The 20,166-nt window shown below is 41.9% G+C and overlaps 1 protein-coding gene across 2 annotated transcripts; it reads left to right on the forward strand.

Annotated features, from left to right (window-relative positions):
• The first annotated feature begins 14,866 nt into the window (after nt 1–14,866).
• On the forward strand, nt 14,867–16,501 carry LOC132424056 (chromodomain Y-like protein). 2 transcript variants are annotated; one of them, XM_060009869.1, is made up of 2 exons: nt 14,867–15,557; nt 15,618–16,501. In XM_060009869.1, exons 1-2 carry the CDS (start codon nt 14,867–14,869, stop codon nt 16,499–16,501), a joined length of 1,575 nt encoding a protein of 524 aa, XP_059865852.1. The 2 variants fall into 2 exon arrangements, with proteins under 2 accessions (XP_059865852.1, XP_059865851.1); XM_060009868.1 differs by having other exon boundaries at nt 14,867–16,501.
• The last annotated feature ends 3,665 nt before the right edge of the window (nt 16,502–20,166 follow it).

The following is a 20,166-nucleotide window of genomic DNA, read 5'->3' on the forward strand; positions in this document are numbered from 1 at the left end:
AGGCATTTTAATTTTTTTCCAATCTTACTAATGAAGAAACAAGCTTGGAGGGGCTGAGTAATTTGCCCCAAATCTCACAACTTTGGAGGAAGGCAAACCTTTGCCCAGGTATGCTACCTCTATCAAAGGGATTCTTTTTTCTGCGCTAAGCTGCCTCACTGTCTTTCAGTTTTGATTTTGATGAGAACACACTATTTGTTGCTGTCTGACATGTCTCTGGGTGGAAGGTGTTTAGGTGGTGTCGTGCGTGGTCTCAATGCCCAACCCAGATCCACCCTGCCAGCTGGACACCTATCCCCTAAGTGCTGCAGTGCTGGCTGATGATCACGGCTAGCTGTCCTCTTCTCTAGAGAATTGCCTTCGGTTACATCACTCATCTCAGGATCTGCAGCTAGGAAACATGACTCAGGACAGGGAGGAAACCTCTGGTGTTGACCACATAGACACCCTCCCCAGAACAAAAATCAGCACCCACCCCCCTGAGGCAAAAGCTGCCTTTTGGAGCTCTGCAAACTTTTTTATAATTTTTAGCCATAAAACTGGCCTTGAATCAGTAGGGACATTTTCTTCCAAAAAGTCCAGTGACTATTTTTTCAGTTTTTTATTAAAATGTTAAGGTGTTGTTAAGGTGGCTTATATGGACCAAAGAAAGCCCTAAAAACCATTTGAAACACATTTAATTCAGGGTCATTTCTCATGTTTCCATAATTTCAGGATTTAATGCTTTTCCATTTCAAATCAATTACTTTCTATTCATTCTTTAAGCACACATATTTCGGCGGTGTAACAGAAGAATAGCTATGAATAACCACCCTGCCTCCTTCTTTAATTTCACATCTGCCTTCCATCTTTTTTGCTGAAAATTTCCTTTTTCCCATCACCATAATTTCACAGTTAGCTTTCTCTTACCAACTTGTATGTCCAACTGGTAAGGCGCTCCCTGTTGCAGCCGTCACACTGGGTCCTCTCTTCTGATACAACGCTTTCACTTCTGCCCAACTTTCCTCCTTCGAAGCCATAAATAGGTACAAAATTCAAAATTTTAAATTTGATTCTTGAATGTAGTTACTGTCATCATTTCAAGACCTGGGAATGTTTGAGCAATACTGTAGTTTTTCAGAAGTGGAGATTCCATCAGCATGCAATGTAATGGTGTTTGAATTTTCTTCTATTTCTTTTTCCATCCCCATCCTGGCTGACACATCACTTTTTTTTAAAGTTTAATTTTATTTATTTTTTTATACAGCAGGTTCTCATTAGTTATCCATTTTATACATATTGGTGTATATATGTCACATCTCTTTTTGTTTATATTATTGCAGGAGCCTCTGAGCTGAGCTGCCTGCCTCCCTTCCCATTCCCAACAATCCATCCTCTTTAGGCTGTTAATCTTCCTAAGCCTCATTCTCATCACGGCATGACCATGCTCAGGAACTCTCCCTTGGCTTCCATTCCTTATGGAAGACCACCTGAGTAGTGTTTAGACCAATCCAGCAATGCCCTAACATTTGTAGTGCTGGAATAAGGGAACAAATAAGATCTCTGGTTTACCTGCCTTCTCTTCTCAACTTATCCCACCACAAGGGGCCAAGGAGGCATATGTGCGAACACCCAGGCTACAACCAAATTTATCTATAACCCTCCAGCCTCCACTTGCAAATGGTCACTTCTTGGCCACTCTTGGATCTAGGGGTGTCCGTTAAAGGATATTGATTAAATTAAAATTATAGAATACATGCAATTTGTTGAATGTCTTTCAAGTCTCTTTTCACCTACAATTTCTTCCTCTATCTCCTTTTTATTCCTTGCAATTCTTTTCTGGAAAGGCAACTGGAGTTTTTGTCTCATAGGATTTCTCAGTTTGGCCTTAGCCAACTAATTCCCCATGACGTCATTTAACATGTGGCTCTGTCCCTTGTATGTCCTGTCATTCGTGAGGATGAAAACTTACTCAGAGTCAAGTTTAATGTTTTTGGCAAAACTACTTCACTAGCAAACTCCCCACATTTCAGTGGCTTACTAGGGCTGATACTATTTCTTGCTCACAGGGTTTGCAGGTCAGCTCTTCTCTCCTCCAGGCTGTGGGTTTTGTTCAGGTCTTCTCTCCATGTCTTCTCACTCTGACACTCAGGGTGAGGAAGCAGCCACCACCTGGTGCTTGCCATTTCCACGAAGCTCAAGGTAAGAAGGGCCAAACCACGCAGATGCATTTGCTTCTGTTTGGAGGTGGTGTATGTCAGGTTTGCTCACATTCCATTATTCAAAGGCAGTCTCATGACCAAGTTCAAAGTCACTGGGGCATGCCAGGAGATCAGGACAAGCTTGGAGAGGAGATGAATGATTATGAACAAATAGATGTTAAATAGTTTGTTTTGTTTGTTTATTGGTGATGTTAGAGTCCTTAAATATAAAGCCTACAAAATGGTGCTATTCTAATCCTACTGTTTTCTTCTATCTGGAGTTAGAACTTAATATAAAAAGAAAAACTTCTCCTCATTAGCTATTTATCTTAAGGTACCATTTGTAAAGGAAAGGCAAAGTGAATACTTGAGGTTTTCTCTTTAATTTGCTTATTTCCACAATACAGTTTGTTTCCTACTGTCTTTCAAAGTGACTTGTGGGTACTTTGAAGTTGGAGGGGTAACACTGTGAACTCATGGATTGACACATATTTGACACATTTCAATCTGTTGAAGTTGTCCTTATTAAATGATCGCATCGTTGACCCACAGGAGCCTATTCCAGTTCCTGAGTCCTTTGGATGTGACCCTGGGGTTTGCGCACACTTTCTCTGCTTTCTGGTATAAGAGATTGCTCATTTTCTGCCCCAGACTTGGAATCTAACATTTCTCCAAGAAACTCTAGTTTTTCTTAGTGGAAAATGGTATTTAGAGCCTATAATCTTGGCACTAGAAGTGTTCTTTTCTACTGGGTTAGTCATTGTTTCTAGTCCTTTTCAGTGTACAGAGTTTTAAAAAATGTGTTTTGGTTTTAGATAAAAATACATTGTGAGTTCATATCAATACTTCCAATTTAAATTCAGGGTTCTTGCAATCTCTCACATACCCAGATCTGATCCTGATTCAAACAGTTAAAATATGACAACCATGAAAAAGTAAACACTGAAAGCAATTTGATGATATTAAGGAATTATTACTATTTTTTAGGTGTGTTAATGTTATTGTAATTATACTTCTAAAAGAATGCCTATGTCTTCTAGAGAGACATACATACTGAAATATTTATATATGAAATTCCATGTTACAGGGAATTTGCTTCAGGAAAATCCAAGAGGGGTGGGAGAAGTGGACAGTGTATGGATGAAAGAAAACTGGTCATGAGTTGTTAATTGTTTTATCAGGGTGATGAGTACATGGAGGTTCAGTATTCTGGACTCTCTCTATTTTTTTTTTTTTGTGGTACGCGGGCCTCTCACTGTTGTGGCCTCTCCCGTTGCGGAGCACAGGCTCCGGACGCGCAGGCTCAGCGGCCATGGCTCACGGGCCCAGCCGCTCCGCGGCATGTGGGATCTTCCCGGACCGGGGCACAAACCCGTGTCCCCTGCATCGGCAGGCGGACTCTCAACCACTGCGCCACCAGGGAAGTCCTGGACTCTATATTTTTATATGTGAAAAAAAAATATTTTTTTTGCTTGGTAAATGGGTATCCATGGGTGCCAGTAAATATATTAGGTTTGTTTTGTTTGTTGGTTGGTTTGTTTGTTTGTTGGTTGTTTGTTGGTATGTTAGATATTTATATCTAACATAAATAAATTTGCTTTTGTGCCTTTTTTTTTGTAAAAAATAAATATAAAATATATGTTTAAAATTTTTAATAATACACTTTTTAAAAGATGCATTGGAAGAATATTTAATGACATGGGACAATGTTCACATTATATAATTAAGTGAAAAGGTAAGTATGCTACTTTTATAAAATAAACCTGTGTTTGTAGAAGGAAAAAAAAGTGTGTATATATATATATATATATATATATATATATATATATATATATATATATAAACTACAAGGACTGACCCTAAGTGATGGATGGTCCTCTCTCTGTTACAGATTATTTTCATTTTCGACTTTGTGTTTTTCTGTCTATTCTAATTTTCAATATAAACATATACTATTTTCATAATCAGACAATAAGATAAATGTTATTGACTAAGTGACTTTAAAACAATGACTACTTCTCTACTTCCTTGTTTGAATGCTTTTATGATAATGGCATCTCCCATTTTCAAGCTATTACCAAATGCTGTGAGACTGTAGCTGCCTAAAAGCCTGTGCACTCTCCTCTCCTCCTGTCATCTTCCCCCAAGCTGCATCTCCCCTGCCTCTGGTGGTCTTCATCTTTATTCCACTGCTGGATGTCCAGAGCCATAAAAATCAGGACCTTAACTCACAGTGGGAAAGAAGGCAACTTTACTTCTCCCTGCTCGTTGTTTCTTTTCTGTTCCTTGTCTGGCTAAATTTTTTAGACTTTATCTTTTAGAGTAATTTTAGAGCAGCAAAATTGAGAGGGAGGTACAGAGATTTCCCATATACCTCCTGCCCCATACATACGTAACCTCCCCATTATCAACATCCGCCATCGGAGTGGTGCATTTGTTACAACTGATGAACCTACGATGACACATCATTATCATCCAAAGTCCATGGTTTATCTTAAGGTTCATTTTTGGTATTGTACCTTCTATGGGCTTGGATAAAGGTATAGTTACAGGTATCCATCATTATGGTATTATACCGAGTATTTTCACTGCCTTAAAAATCCTTTATGCTTTTCCTATTCTTCCCCCCACCCCCATCCCAAACCCCTAGCAACCACTGATCTTTTTACTGTCTCCATAGTTTTGCCTTTTGCAGAATGTCATGTAGTTGGAATCACACAGAATATAGCCTTTTCACTTATTTCACTTAGTAACTTCGGGTTTAACTTTCCTCCGTGTCTTTTCATGGCTTGATAAACACATTTCTTTTTAGCACTGAATAATATTCCATTGTCTGTCTTGATTTTTTTCAACTCTAGTTTTCTTATGTATACCTTATAAGTTTATTAATAATTTAATAAGAGTACATGGCATATAGAGAGCTTTTCCTAAGTGCCAGGCATTTTGCTAGTTGGTTGACATACATTAACTTATTTAGTCCTCAAAACAGCCTTAGGATTTATGAATTACTTCTAATCCTTACAACTCTGCAACATAGCAATTTCTATCCATGCTGAATGGGCACAGCTCAGAGAGAGCTTATGAAACTTGTCTAGCCACACTTCACAAGAGGCAGAGTTGGTTCAAATTCATGTCTGTCTGGGTCCAAAGTCCATGTTTTCTCCACTATTCCCTGCTGCCTTCTTTTAAAAAGAAGGAAAGAAACTTCTCAAATTACCCTAAAGCAGAGACCTGCAAAGACTTAGAGAGGATTGTATTGTATTTGTTTAATTATTCTGTGTTCTATATGTGTTTCATATTAGCCCTATAAACTTGCTCTTTTGTCATTGGCTTCATTCTAAAAAAAGGTAGAATTCAAAATGCACAATAATAAAATCTCATGGTAAACAGTCTTATTTAGGAAGGACATAGAGAACCAACAGTCTAGGGGTGCTCTGTGCAGAAGGGAGAAGAGCCTCAGGGCCAGAGGGGCATCAACAGGGAGGAAAGAATCACACCCCAGCAAGAAAGGAAACCCAGGGAGACCTGGCAGTGCCTGTCTCAGGGCTTCTAAAAGTAAGCAAAGGAACTGAAGTATATGCTTTTCAAGGCAATGTCTGTACATCAACTTTGACAACCTGAGCAATGTCATCTTTGGTACAGTGTTGCTTAATGAAAACATATTCTTCCACGGTGTAAAAAATTAGAAAGTCCCTAAAACATAGAGTATGCCTTTAGAAATTAAAACCGAAACCAAACAGTATTTCTCACGGAGGGCTGTCTGCCAATAAATTGAGAGTATCGTCACTGTTTCCCAAGTCACCCTTTGGGGATGATTTATCCCCTGCCCCCATCTGATGGCCCATTACTGCCAGGGCCCCAGCATTGTAGTTACACCCAAGGCCAGCCCCTCTGCAGCCCTCACGCCTGGATGGGTGGAGCCTGCTGGGGAGAAGGACTTAGCTCCTTATCACATCATCCCTCTCCCTCCTTTACAGACTAATTTGGTGCTCTTGGGACCCTGCTGCCAAACTGTGTCAAGAGGGAATCTGACAAACCATGGGACTGTCGCCTTTCCTAGGAAGACACTTGCATTTTTACAGGAGTCTTAGGGAGAAAATATCTTAAACTGGAGGAAGGGGTTTAATCATGGAGATTTCAGACTTTGGGAGAAGCTAAAACAGGTGATGTTTGGGGGTAGATAGAGCCTCATGCCCCCAGGAAATCACACTGTATATGAAACACAGATGGTCATGAACTCTTCAAACAGTAACAGTTTGGGGCAGTGCTGTCTGTGGACATTTTTATTACACTGAAAGAGCACTTCCGATTGAAGAAATCCCACCACCATGGGCCAGCTTGGAGACAAAGGCAGTCCAGAGTTTCATAACTCCTTTTGTGCAACTCGTATTCCAAATATCAATTTGTCAACTGTGGAAAACAGAACCATATCCTGGTGTTCTAGGCCTAAAACATAGAAATATAAAGTTTGTTTCTCCTCCTCCCTAAAAGTCTCCTTCCCTGATGGACACAGACATCTTTACCCCCAGCCTAACCCCTCCTGTGAGTGGTCACGGAATTCCCTTCCTTTTCCCATTTCCTTTGTTCATTTGCCTGGAGCTTGACTATTACTATTCCTCCTGGAAATGCAAAATCTATTTGTTCTTTTTATTATTTCTTCCTGAGACATCTTCCCATCTCTACTTTGCTCAAGATGATTCATTTCTTGAACACATTCCTATACATTTCTCCTCTAGCCTAGAGCCACTAGCCTTCCAGGAAGCTAAATTCTTAAGCAATATTGAAAACAGGCTGAAGAAGAGGGACCTAGCATCTCTGTCAAATATTTGGGAGGCAAGGATTTTTCTAACAGGAAACATCAGAGGCACATCAAGGATATAATCCTATAATCCAAGGAATGTCAAGGATTGCTGACAAACGCCAGAAGCTAGAAGAGGTGAGGAAGGATTATCCTGTACAGGTTACAGAGGGAGCAGGACCCTGCCAACACCTTGATTTGGGGTTTGTAGTCTCCAGAACTGTATGACGGTAAACGTCTGCTGTTGGAAGCCACTCAGTTTGTGGTACTCTGTTATGGTGGCCCTAGCAAACGGACATGCTCTCCCCACCCATCCCCTCCCCCAATCTCAAGGTGCAGGCAGTCACCTCTTCTACTCCTGCCTGATGCCAGCCCTGCTGGTGACTCAGCACTGTAGCTCATCTTTATTGCCGCCTCATTCCCTGGTCTGGCCTCTTGTGGAGCGTGGAGTCCATGACCTCAGGTTGCCTCCTGATCTTTCAGAGAAAGATAAACACAAAGTGGACCTATCTGGCCACCTTCAGGATTAAACCAAGGGCCCATCAGCTGTGAAGAGAATCACAAGAGAAACCAAATAAAGTTCCGACTTCGATCTTAAATTGTTTCTCTGGAGCTAGAGAAAATGGACTATTTGACTAGAGGCAGGGCCCAGCCAGGGTGTCACATGGGTGCAGATTCCCTGTGCTCTGAATCTTCGTTATGCTGGAATCTGCATTTCCTCCACGGATGCCTGGAATTTGTCATAGAGGTCCCTGACTTTCTGTGCAGGCAGAGGGAGAAATGAAAAGGGAGTGGTACAGAGATTACATCAGGGCTCTCCTTAACCTTTTCCATGTCCAAGCAAACTAAACAGTGTCAGAGAGGAGAGATGATCACGCAGTGATTATTCCAGAATGTCTGTGGTCTGTCGCATCTCACTTCACTCTCTGACACCCTTACTCTTGGTGTACGTAGCTGTACAGTGTCCTGGAAATAGTAAGTCATGAAAACTATCATTTGTCAGGTGCCATACACCGTACGTCTATTATATCATATCCTTATAGTAACTATACAAGGCACACACAATCCCTGTTATACAGATTAGGCTCAGAGAGACTATTGAATTAGCTCAAGACACAGAACCGAGGGTGGCTGAACCAGCAGCCAAGGCCAGACAGGATGTCTTCCCACTAGACGGCACCACCTGTCCGCAAAGACAAACATACCTTCGGCCAACCTTGGGCAGTAGAGTTCTCTGGCAGTCACTTTGTTCTTGAGTTAGGAGAGCTACCTGGCCGCTTAGCCCTTTCTTTATATCTCCCATGACCATTCTCAGTAGTCTCTGCCTTTTTTTTTTTTTTTAAAGAAATGTGTACATAGAAGGAAATAAAGTAAATAAAATAAAACTCTACCAAGCAGGTAGAGCAAAAAGTTCCCTGATCGCTTCATGGGTTTGCGATAGTTGCACTTCGTTAAAACCCAATTTGCATTTTTTTTGAAAGCCTTTGTTACACCTGTGTTACCGTGTGTTCCACCTCTCCACACCCACTACCCAAAGCCTTTCTGTAGATCAATAAATACAATGCCCTGAATTTAGAAAAGCAAAAAAGTGGAAAAGATCCAAATCCCACAATGCATCCAGGTGCTCTTCACTTCTTTAAATGCCTGACATCCTCCAGTTAAGGAGAAAGTTTGTCTCACTCCTAAATTTCTGAAAGGTATTTGATCAACATTTTAGGCTTCTGCATATGTATTCCTAACCTGTGAGCCTATTTAGCAATTAAGCATAATTGTGAATTTTGGTTTTAGATAAAATAGAGAAGGTCAAGGCAAGGGGATTAGACAAACATGGTTATTTAATTTTACAAGTGGGTACTTAAGACTTCTCATATGAAGGTTACTTGGAGAGATGGCACTGATAGGTGGTTCTCTGTCCCCCTGGAGGCTGTAACTCACAAAAATGACCCTTTATTGTTGCGTAAGATTTAAGCTAGTCATGAAATAGAGCAGTGGTCAGGAAACTTTTTCTGTAAAGGGCCAGAAAAATATTTCTTTAGGCTTTGTAACTACTCAGCTCTGCCATCTGAGCATGAGAGTAGGCATAAACAATGCACAAAGAATGAGTGGCTGTGCGCCAATAAAACTTTATTTACAAAAGCAGTCACGGGCTTGGGTTTGGCCTGTGGGCTATAGTTTTATGACCACTGATACACAGCAACCAGAGGAAAAAGTTATTTCAACATTGGAATGGTTGACTGAGGTGCTCCACGGCAGGTTTTTAAAAATAGAACCTGCAGTCACTTGTTTACGTTGACCTACATACATTAATGCCTCCACTTGGTACCGCTGTTGAAACTTTGCTTTAGAGGGTGCTCCGTATCACATACACTATATAGCTCCTAATGGACACGCAGAATCTTATACTCAATGTTGTCACAGGGTTACAATTACTGTAACCTCTTCCCTATGAACCTATTCAAGCACCATTCAAGTATGTAGAGAAATGTTTCTCTACATGTCTTGCCCTGTGTCCTCTAAACAAAAGATGGCATCTGGGGGGAGTGGGGGACACGTGTAAGGGATCCAGCAGCGACAGAGTGTGGAAAGATCTGAGTCTTGCAAGCACCTGGGTAGGAGAAAAATTAAGCAAATTAATTAACACATCAAATCTTTTCCCCTAGATATATCTTGTCATTCCAGAAGAGAAATGCTTGAAAAAACAACGATGGGGACATATCAGATGGACACAGGAGCTAACTGAAAGACTACCGATAAACAATTTGAGCAACAAAATTTGATAAACAACAAATACAAAAATTTGTATCAAATACAACAAAATTTGATAGCAAAATCAAATAGCAACAAAATTTGATAAACAACAAATACAAAAATTTGTATCAAATACAACAAAATTTGATAGCAAAATCAAATAGCAACAAAATTTGATAAACAACAAATACAAAAATTTGTATCAAATACAACAAAATTTGATAAACAACAAATAACAAAAATTTGATAAGCAACAAATACCGATAAACAATTTGAGCAACAAAACAATTTGATCAACAAAATGAATAATATAGTATTGGAATATAATCCAAAGTTGAAAATGTATGCTAATGAGTTTATACTGATATAAACAAATGCTTGAATGAGTAAATAAATGGGACCAATAGGCAAATCTCCCATACAGAAGTATTCCAAGTAATTTATTCAGATATTTTACCTCAGGAAAGTGGAATATTACTCTCCAACCCTTAAGTGTGGGCTACGCATAGTGACTTTCTTCCACAAAATATATTATGGGAGGTAGAAAAAAAGAGAAACTGTACAATGGAGAAGACTGACAATCATAACCTTGGCCATGTGATCAAGGTTAACATCAACAATTATCAGTCGTGTTGGTAGCATGTGCCCTTGATATGACTGAGGTGATAAGAGTGACACTTTCCCTCTGTGATCTTTTCCCAAAAAACTCACAACCCCAGTCTAACCATGTGAAAGATACCAGATAAACTCTAGTTAAGGGACATTCTATAAAACAGCTAACCAATATTCTACCAAACTGTCAAGATCATCAAAATCAAGGAAAGCCTGAGAAATGAACAGTCTAGAGGAGCCTAAGGAAACTTGATAACTATGTTTAACTTAGTATCCTAGGTGGGATCCTGTGGGGATAAAGGACCTTAGGTGAAAAGAAAGGAAATCAGAATATAATACGAACTTTAGTTAATAATAATATATCAATATTGGGTTATTAGTGGTAACAAATAAATCGTTCTAAAGTAAGATGTTAGCAGTAGAAGAAACTGGGTGTGTGGTATGTGGGAACTCTTTTGTTCTATGCAACTTCTCTGTAAATCAAAAAACTATTATAAAAAAGTTTATTTTTAAAAAATGGGCAACAGATTTGAACAGATACTTCACCAAAGAAGACACACAAATGGCTAATAAGCACATGAAAAGATGCTCGACATCACTAGTCATCAGGAAATGCAAATTAAACCACAGTGGGATACCACTATGCAGCTGCTAGAAAGGCTGAAATTATAAAGACTGACAAAAAGAAGTGTTGGCAATGATATGGAGGAACTGGAATTTTTATACACTTCCAATAAGAATGAAAAAAAATGGTACAACTACGTTGGAAAACAGTTTGGCAGTTTTATAAATTGATATGTACACTATCATATGACCAAATCATTCCACTCCTAGGTATTTACCCAAGACAGATGAGCACATATATCCACATAAAGACTTGTACATAAATGTTTATAGCAGCTTTATTTGTAATAACCCCAAACTGGAAACAATACAAATATCTATTAACAAGTGAAAGGATAAGCCTATCGTGATATATCCACATAATGGAATGTTACAAATGAAAAGAAACAAACTACAGCAATACCATGGATGAATCTCAGAAACATTGTGCTTAGCCAGACACAAGAAAGTACATGCTGTATATAGCACTTACATGAAATTATAGCAAATCTCAAGGGATAGAAAGCAGATCAGCAGTTGCCTAAGACAGGGGAGCAGGAATTGACTTTGAAGGGCAAGAGAGGACTTTTTGGACAGATGAAATGTTCTGTATTTTGATTGTGGTGATTACATGGGTGTTTGCCTTTGTTAATACTCACCTAACTGTATATTTACAATGGAGAAGTTTATCTTACATAAATATACTTAAAACATTTTTTTTTAATTGAGAAAGTCCTGGCCAGGATTCTCAGGATGGCTCTCTGAGATCCTTCAGGGATGACAAATTGTCTTCCTGACTCCATGGCCTTTCTCCCCATCCCATCCCATTCCCAGGTAGCAAGGTAGCTATTTGACATGTGCCCCTTAAAGATGGAAGGGTCCTGCTCAGGAAATCAGGTGATTTCAGAAGGCAGAATGATTGATGGGAAATACTAGTAGGACTCAAAGAGATCTTGGGGTGTGCCTGGAAGAGAGAGGACAAAAGAGACACACCTTTTCCAGTTGTCAATGACTCGCCTCAGAGGGCACAGAAGAAGATCTCAAGGTCTAACCTGAGCGCAGAGATGAGCAGACAGGTAGGAGGTGTAGAGCTTCCTGAGTGTGCCAAAACGATACACAGCTGCCCCTGCATGGTGAGGGGGTGCTCTGTGAGGGGGCTAGTGTGGAACAAAATATGGTCTCAGGAAACCATGCATCTGGCTTTCACCGAGACTCCATAGCAGTAGATGCCATGGAAATAAGGTGGCCCCAGGTCAAGACCAGGTCTTCCTCCCACTACTGATGCTCTTGGGCAGGCACAAGAAGAGGATTTCTCTCCCCTGCTCTGTTTAGAGTTGGTGAAGGTAGAGTAGACAGTGCTAGTTCAGAGAGAGAAAGCTTGGAACTATGAATAGTGACAGCTAATAATATTGAATTCTGACAGAATTGTCAACAAAGAGAGCCTAAGACTCTAATAACTAGATTGGATTATAAATATCAGGGGACTAGACTAAAATTTAAACAAGAATAGGCCAAAAATATGTATGTTCTGTGTAGATTGGAAAATCAAAGTTTTGAGAATATAGCAACAAGCTTCATTTAAAAAAATATTTGCATTTGTACACCTCAGTCTGTTATGTTTATATATGAATAGTATTTTTATAATATACTGTTTTGTAACTTGCTATTTTCACTGGGCTACATATCAGGAACATTTTTCCATGACAGTGTATAGTCTTCTATGACATAATCTTAAATGTCTATGCAGCTTTCCATCATTTAAACATACATATTTTACTTAACTAGTAACTTATTGTTGGACATTAAGGCTCTTCCAGTTTTTCAATGTTATAAATAAATTTGATAAAGCATCTTAGATGTATATCTTTTCACACATCTCTAATTCTTTCCATAAGATAAATTCACAGTTAAGGGATGGCTGAGACATAGGGTAATTCAAATTTTAAGGTTTTTAACACTCTTTAGAATGTTTGTAGCAGTCTTTGGTGGGACTAATGGTGGATTCTGGGAGGGCTCATGCCAAGGAGTACTTCCCAGAACTTCTGCTGGCAGTGTCCTTGTCTCTGCGGTGAGCCACAGCCACACCCCCTCTGCAGGAGACCATCCAACAGTAGCAGCCGTGTGGCTGACAGGGTCTTGGTGCACTGGATGGGTGTCAGTTCTGAGCCTCTGAGGTGGGAGAGCCAAGTTCAGGACATTGGTCCACCAGACACCACCCAGCCCCACGTAATATCAATCAGCCAGAGACCTCCCAGAGATCCCCATCTCAACGCTAAGACCCAGCTCCACTCAATGACCAGCAAGCTCCAGTGCTGGACACCCCAAGCCAAACAACAAGGAAGACAGGAGCACAACCCCACCCATAGGCAGAGAGGCTGCCTAAAATCATAATAAGGTCACAGACACCCCAAAACACACCACTGGACATGGTCCTGCCCACCAGAAAGACAAGATCCAGACTCATTCACCAGAACACAGGCACCAGTCCCCTCCACCAGGGAGCCTACACAACCCACTGAACTAACCTTATCCACGGGAGGCAGACACCAAAAACAACGGGAACTACGAACCTGCAGCCTGTGAAAAGGAGACCCAAAAACAGTAAGTTAAGCAAAATGAGAAGACAGACAAACACAGGGAAGATGAAGGAGCAAGGTAAAAACCCACCAGACCAAACAAATGGAGAGGAAATAGGCAGTCTATCTGAAAAAGAATTCAGAGTAATGATAGTAAAGATGATCCAAAATCTTGGAAACGGAATGGAGAAAATACAAGAAACATTTAACATGGACCTAGAAGAACTAAAGAGCAAACAATGATGAACACCACAATAAATGAAATTAAATAACTGAGGCATAATAACTGAGGCAGAACAGATAAGTGACCTGGAAGGTAAAATAGTGGAAATAACTATTGCAGAGCAGAATAAAGAAAAAAGAATGAAAAGAATTGAGGACAGTCTCAGAGATCTCTGGGACAACATTAAATGCACCAACATTCGAATTATAGGAGTCCCAGAAGAAGAAGAGAAAAAGAAATGGACTGAGAAAATATTTGAAGAGCTTATAGTTGAAAACTTCCCTAATATGGGAAAGGAAATAGTTAATCAAGTCCAGGAAGCACAGAGAGTCCCATACAGGATAAATCCAAGGAAAAACACGCCAAGACACATATTAACCAAACTATCAAAAATTAAATACAAGGAAAAAGTATTAAAAGCAGCAAGGGAAAAGCAACAAATAACATACAAGGGAATCCCTAAAAGGTTAACAGCTGATCTTTCAGCAGAAACTGCAAGCCAGAAGGGAATGGCAGGACATATTTAAAGTGATGAAAGGGAAAAACTTACAACCAAGATTATTCTATCTGGCAAGGACCTCATTCAGATTCAACAGAGAAATTAAAACCTTTACAGACAAGCAAAAGCTAAGAGAATTCAGACCACCAAACCAGCTTTACAACAAAGGCTAAAGGAACTTCTCTAGGCAGGAAACACAAGAGAAGGAAAAGACCTACAATAACAAACCCAAAATAATAAGAAAGAGGAAGATTTTTGCACTACACCGGAGAGGGGGAGCCGCGGAGCCAACGCGCCGCAGTGCACGGCCGCCGCGCCCCACCCCGGACCGGCCGCGCCCCGCCCCGCCCCGCCCCGCCCCGCGGCTACGCAATGAGCCTGAGCCCGAGCCGGCCCGCCGGGGAGTGAGCACGGCGCGGAGAGCACGTTGCGTAGCTGCTCCTGCGCACAACCCGGCCGGCGGCCCACACCGGTGGGAGTGAGCGCCGGTCCGCACCCGACCGGCGCCGGAGCCGAGCGGAGCCGGAAGCGCAGGCCACGCAGGGACCCAACTGAAACAAAGTGTCGGCCGCCGGCTGCGCGGCGCCTCAACGGCCTTGCCCCACGCCCCCAGCTCCACCGCCCACCATGGCCTCCGAGGAGCTGTACGAGGTTGAAAGAATCGTTGACAAAAGGAAGAACAAAAAAGGGAAGACGGAATATTTGGTCCGGTGGAAGGGCTACGACAGCGAGGACGACACCTGGGAACCAGAGCAGAACCTGGTAAACTGCGAGGAGTACATCCACGACTTCAACAGGCACCACACCGAGAAGCAGAGGGAGGGCCCCTTCACCAGGGCCAACCGGGCCTCCCCGAACAACGCTAGGAAGCAGATTTCCAGGTCCACCAACAGCGGCTTTTCCAAGGCCTCTCCTGAATCGCTAGTGGTTGGCAAAGAGCAGGAGCCCAAGGCCAGCCCGCTGTTTGCCGCCAGCCAGAAGTTCAGGAAGGACCCAGCCCCGTCCCTCTTGAACCGGAAGAACATGGACCTGGCCAAGTCAGGTATAAAGATCCTCGTGCCCAAGAGCCCCATCAAGAGCAGGAGCGCAGTGGACGGCTTTCAGAGCGAGAGCCCCGAGAAACTGGACCCCGTCGAGCAGGGGCAGGAGGACACGGTGGTGCCGGAGGTGGCGGCCAGAAAGCCGGTAGGAGCTCTGCTGGGCCCCGTTGCCGAGCGTGCGCAGATGGGGAGCCGGCCCCTGATACACCCGCTGGTGCCACAGGTGTCCGGCCCTGTGACCGCGGCTATGGCCACGGGGCTAGCCGTGAACGGGAAAGGTTCCTTCCCATTCATGGACGTGCTGACAGCCAACGGGATGACCAGCCTGCAGACATCAGTCACGGGCATGACGGCCGGGAAGAGGAAATTCATCGATGACAGACAAAACCAGCCCTTCGACAAGCGACTGCGTTTCAGCGTGAGGCAGCCGGAAAAAGCCTACAGGTACAGGGACATCGTCGTCCGGAAGCAGGACGGCTTCACCCACATCCTGCTGTTCACGAAGTCATCCGAGAACAACTCTCTCAACCCAGAGGTGATGAAGGAAGTGCAGAGCGCCCTGAGCTCGGCCGCTGCCGACGACAGCAAGCTGGTGCTGTTCAGCGCCGTGGGCAGCGTCTTCTGCTGCGGCCTTGACTTCATCTACTTCATTCGGCGCCTGACCAACGACCGGAAGAGAGAAAGCACGAAGATGGCCGAGGCCATCAGAAACTTTGTGAATACTTTCATTCAGTTTAAGAAGCTTATTATTGTAGCCGTAAACGGCCCAGCCATTGGACTAGGAGCGTCCATCCTGACTCTCTGTGACGTGGTTTGGGCCAATGAGAAGGCTTGGTTCCAAACACCCTACACTGCCTTTGGACAGAGTCCAGATGGCTGTTCCACCGTGATGTTTCCCAAGATTATGGGAGGAGCATCTGCGAATGAAATGCTGCTCAGCGGACGGAAGCTGACGGCGCAGGAGGCGTGCGGCAAAGGCCTGGTCTCCCAGGTGTTCTGCCCCGGGACCTTCACCCAGGAAGTCATGGTCCGCGTTAAGGAGCTCGCCTCCTGTAACCCGGTCGTGCTCGAGGAATCCAAGGCCCTGGTGCGCTGCAACATGAAGCTGGAGCTGGAGCAGGCCAACGAGCGGGAGTGCGAGGTGCTGAAGAAGATCTGGGGCTCGGCCCAGGGCATGGACTCCATGTTCAAGTACCTGCAGTGGAAGATCGACGAGTTCTGACGGCCGGGCTGCCCCAGACGACCCTGTAGTCGCATCGCACAGGCCGGCTGGGGCTCCCTGGGGTGCGGACCCATCCTCACAGCCTGAAACAGGTTCACGTGGAGCTCACTCTTGGAAGCAGGACTTGAAACAGCCAAGCTATTTGTTACCAAGGAGTCTTTAAGTACTGTAACTTTAAATAACTACAAAGCTTGTCCAAACGTCATTATTTTATACTTAATACACACACAGGTATAAAAGTATAATTGTGAGCTCTGGGCTGCTCTTTGAGGCTCTACTTTTTGTTATCTTTGGCTAGTACTGTATAAAAAAGGAGTGTGTTTTCCTGGTTTGGGTGTCAGAAAAGTCTGGAATAATGTTTGTTTTCCTTGTTTTTTCCTTCTAGAAAACAGAATCTAAAGAGGTGTTAGCCCGCCTCGCCCCCCCACCCCCACCCCAAATAGAAATACGGAAAGATCTGAGGCATGCCCTTGTCTCCAGGAAGGTACAAAACGTCAGAGATGAAAACTTCTCAATCGAAAGGAAGACTTATTCTTTTAGGTTAAGTATTTCTGATTAAACACCCACTGCTGAATATACCCCCAGACTAAAACACACCTAGGATTCATGCTGAGAAATCAGTTGATTCTGCCTTCTTTCTTAAATATGTCCGATTCTTACCCAGTTAACAGGAAGAAACCACTCTCTCTCTAGGGGAAAGCTTGTTTTGCAGTGTTAGCAAATCACTGAATAGCTAAGTATGATCTCTAAGTTATAGGGGGTTTATAATTAGTTTTTCTGACCCATTTGAAAAAATAACTATATAAGTGCTTCTTGTTACTGGGTGAGAACTACTTTATATACAGTTTTGGTTTTCTATTTGCAGATATGATTGATGTATTACACCAAAAATAAAGTATTTTTATGTTTATAAAGTGTAATTTTTTGGTTCACTTAGAATATATTTTATTTAATAAGTTAAAATTCTTTTGGCACACTATTAAATGCAGAAACTCCTTTTTAAGATAAAAAACTACCTTATATCGACGTTTAATGTTCTTGGTCTCTGCTTTCATGTCTACACAATATACCAAGTACAGGATTCTGTCTGAGAGTGCCCTGTGTAAATAGACGTCCGCATTCCTGCCAGGAGTGGGGACTGATTCCTGATTCCAGACGCCTATCATTCGGTAGGCTTCTGAGCTTGCAATCATATTGAATGTATGAAGAATGAAATAAAATCAAAGCCTTATTTTTGTACAGTTTTGAAGTTTATACTTAGAACCGACCACCTCCTGGCCTTGTGGAGAGCTGTACAGCGTGTAAATCTGCCTTTACCATGGATTGGCTGGTGCAGTATTTTTGCATCTGTGGGACCTACTTTTTTGGTTCAGTAGTTTGAACTATATATAAACTGTACAATCTGTAAAGTTTTTATAGAATAAATATTCAGCTGTGAAAACTGGTTAAATAAAACTAATATTTCTTAACACACACACACACACAAATAATAAGAAAATGGTAACAGGAACATGTGTATCGATAATTACCTTAAATGTAAATAGATTAACTGCTCCAAACAAAAGACATAGACTGGCTGAATGGATACAAAAAGAAGACCTGTATATGTGCTGTCTACAAGAGACTAACTTCAGACCTAGGGACACATACAGACTGAAAGTGAGGGGATGGAAAAAGATATTCCATGCAAATGGAAATCAAAAGAAAGCTGGAGTAGCAATTCTCATATGAGACAAAATAGACTTTAAAATAAAGACTATTACAAGACACAAAGAAGGACACTACATAATGATCAAGGGATCAATCCAGGAAGAAGATTTAACAATTGTAAATATTTAAGCACCCAACATGGGAGCACCTCAATACGTAAGGCAAATGCTAACAACCAAAAAAGGGGAAATGGACAGTAACACAATAACAGTAGGGGACTTTAGCATCCCACTTTCACCAATCAGAAAGGTGATTTGGGAAGGGTGATTTGTGTTTCCCTGTGATAAGGAAACACAAGCTTTAAATGACACATTAAGCAAGATGGACTTAATTGATATTTACAGGACATTCCATCCAAAAACAACAGAATACACTTTCTTCTCAAGGACTCATGGAACATTCTACAGGATAGATCGTATCTTGGGTCACAAATCAAGCCTCGGTAAATTTAAGAAAATTGAAATTATATCAAGTATATTTTCCAAACACAATGCTATAAGACTAGATATCAATTACAGGAAAAAAAAACTGTTAAAAAATACAAACACATGGAGGCTAAACAATACACTACTAAATAACCAAGAGATCACTGAAGAAATCAAAGAGGAAATAAAAAAAAATACCTAGAAACAAATCACAATGAAAACACGATGACCCAAAACCTATGGGATGCAGCAAAAGCAGTTCTAAGAGGGAAGTTCATAGCAATACTATCCTACCTCAAGAAAAAAGAAAAATCTCAAATAAACAACCTAACCTTACACTTAAAGCAATTAGAGAAAGAAGAACAAAAAAACCCCAAAGTTAGCAGAAGGAAAGAAATCATAAAGATCAGATCAGAAATAAATGAAAAAGAAATGAAGGTAACAATAGCAAAGATCAATAAAACTAAAAGCTGGTCCTTTGAGAAGATAAAATTGATAAACCATTAACCAGACTCATCAAGAAAAAAGGCAGAAGACTCAAATCAATAGAATTAGAATTGCAAAAGGAGAAGTAACAACTGACAATGCAGAAATACAAAGGATCATGAGAGGTTACTACAAGCAACTATATGCCAATAAAATGGACAACCTGGAAGAAATGGACAAATTCTTAGAAGAGCACAACCTTCCGAGACTGAACCTGGAAGAAATAGAAAATATAAACAGACCAATCACAAGCACTGAAATTGAAACTGTGATTAAAATCTTCCAACAAAAAAAATCCCAGGACCAAATGGCTTCACAGGCGAATTCTAACATTTAGAGAAGAGCTAACACCTATCCTTCTCAAACTCTTCCAAAATATAGCAGAGGGAGGAAACTCCCAAACTCATTCTACGAGGTCACCATCACCCTGATACCAAAACCAGACAAAGATGTCACAAAAAAAGAAAACTACAGGCCAATATCACTGATGAACATAGATGCAAAAATCCTCAACAAAATCCTGGCAAACAGAAACCAACAGCACATTAAAAGGATCATACACCATGATCAGGTGGGGTTTATTCCAGGAGTGCAAGGATTCTTCAATATACGCAAATCGGGGTCTGGGAAGATGGCGGAAGAGTAAGACGCGGAGATCACCTTCCTCCCCACAGATACACCAGAAATACATCTACACGTGGAAAAACTCCTACAGAACACCTGCTGAAGGCTGGCAGAAGACCTCAGACCTCCCAAAAGGCAAGAAACTCCCCCACGTACCTGGGTAGGGCAAAAGAAAAAAGAAAAAACAGAGACAAAAGAATAGGGACGGCACCTGCACCAGTGGGAGGGAGCTGTGAAGGAGGAAAAGTTTCTGCACACTAGGAAGCCCCTTCGCGGGCGGAGACTTTGGGAGGCGGAGGGGGGAGCTTCGGGGCCGCGGAGGAGTGCACAGCAACAGGGGTGCGGAGGGCAAAGCGGGGAGATTTCCGCACAGAGGATCGGTGCCGACCGGCACTCACCAGCCCGAGAGGTTTGTCTGCT

This window comes from Delphinus delphis, chromosome 4 (genome assembly GCF_949987515.2).
Source record: "Delphinus delphis chromosome 4, mDelDel1.2, whole genome shotgun sequence".
NCBI classification, from domain to species: domain Eukaryota; kingdom Metazoa; phylum Chordata; class Mammalia; order Artiodactyla; family Delphinidae; genus Delphinus; species Delphinus delphis.

Bases quoted from the DNA above. Each gene is read 5' to 3' on its own strand.
- LOC132424056 (XM_060009868.1), top strand. From the start codon at position 14,867: ATGGCCTCCGAGGAGCTGTACGAGGTTGAAAGAATCGTTGACAAAAGG.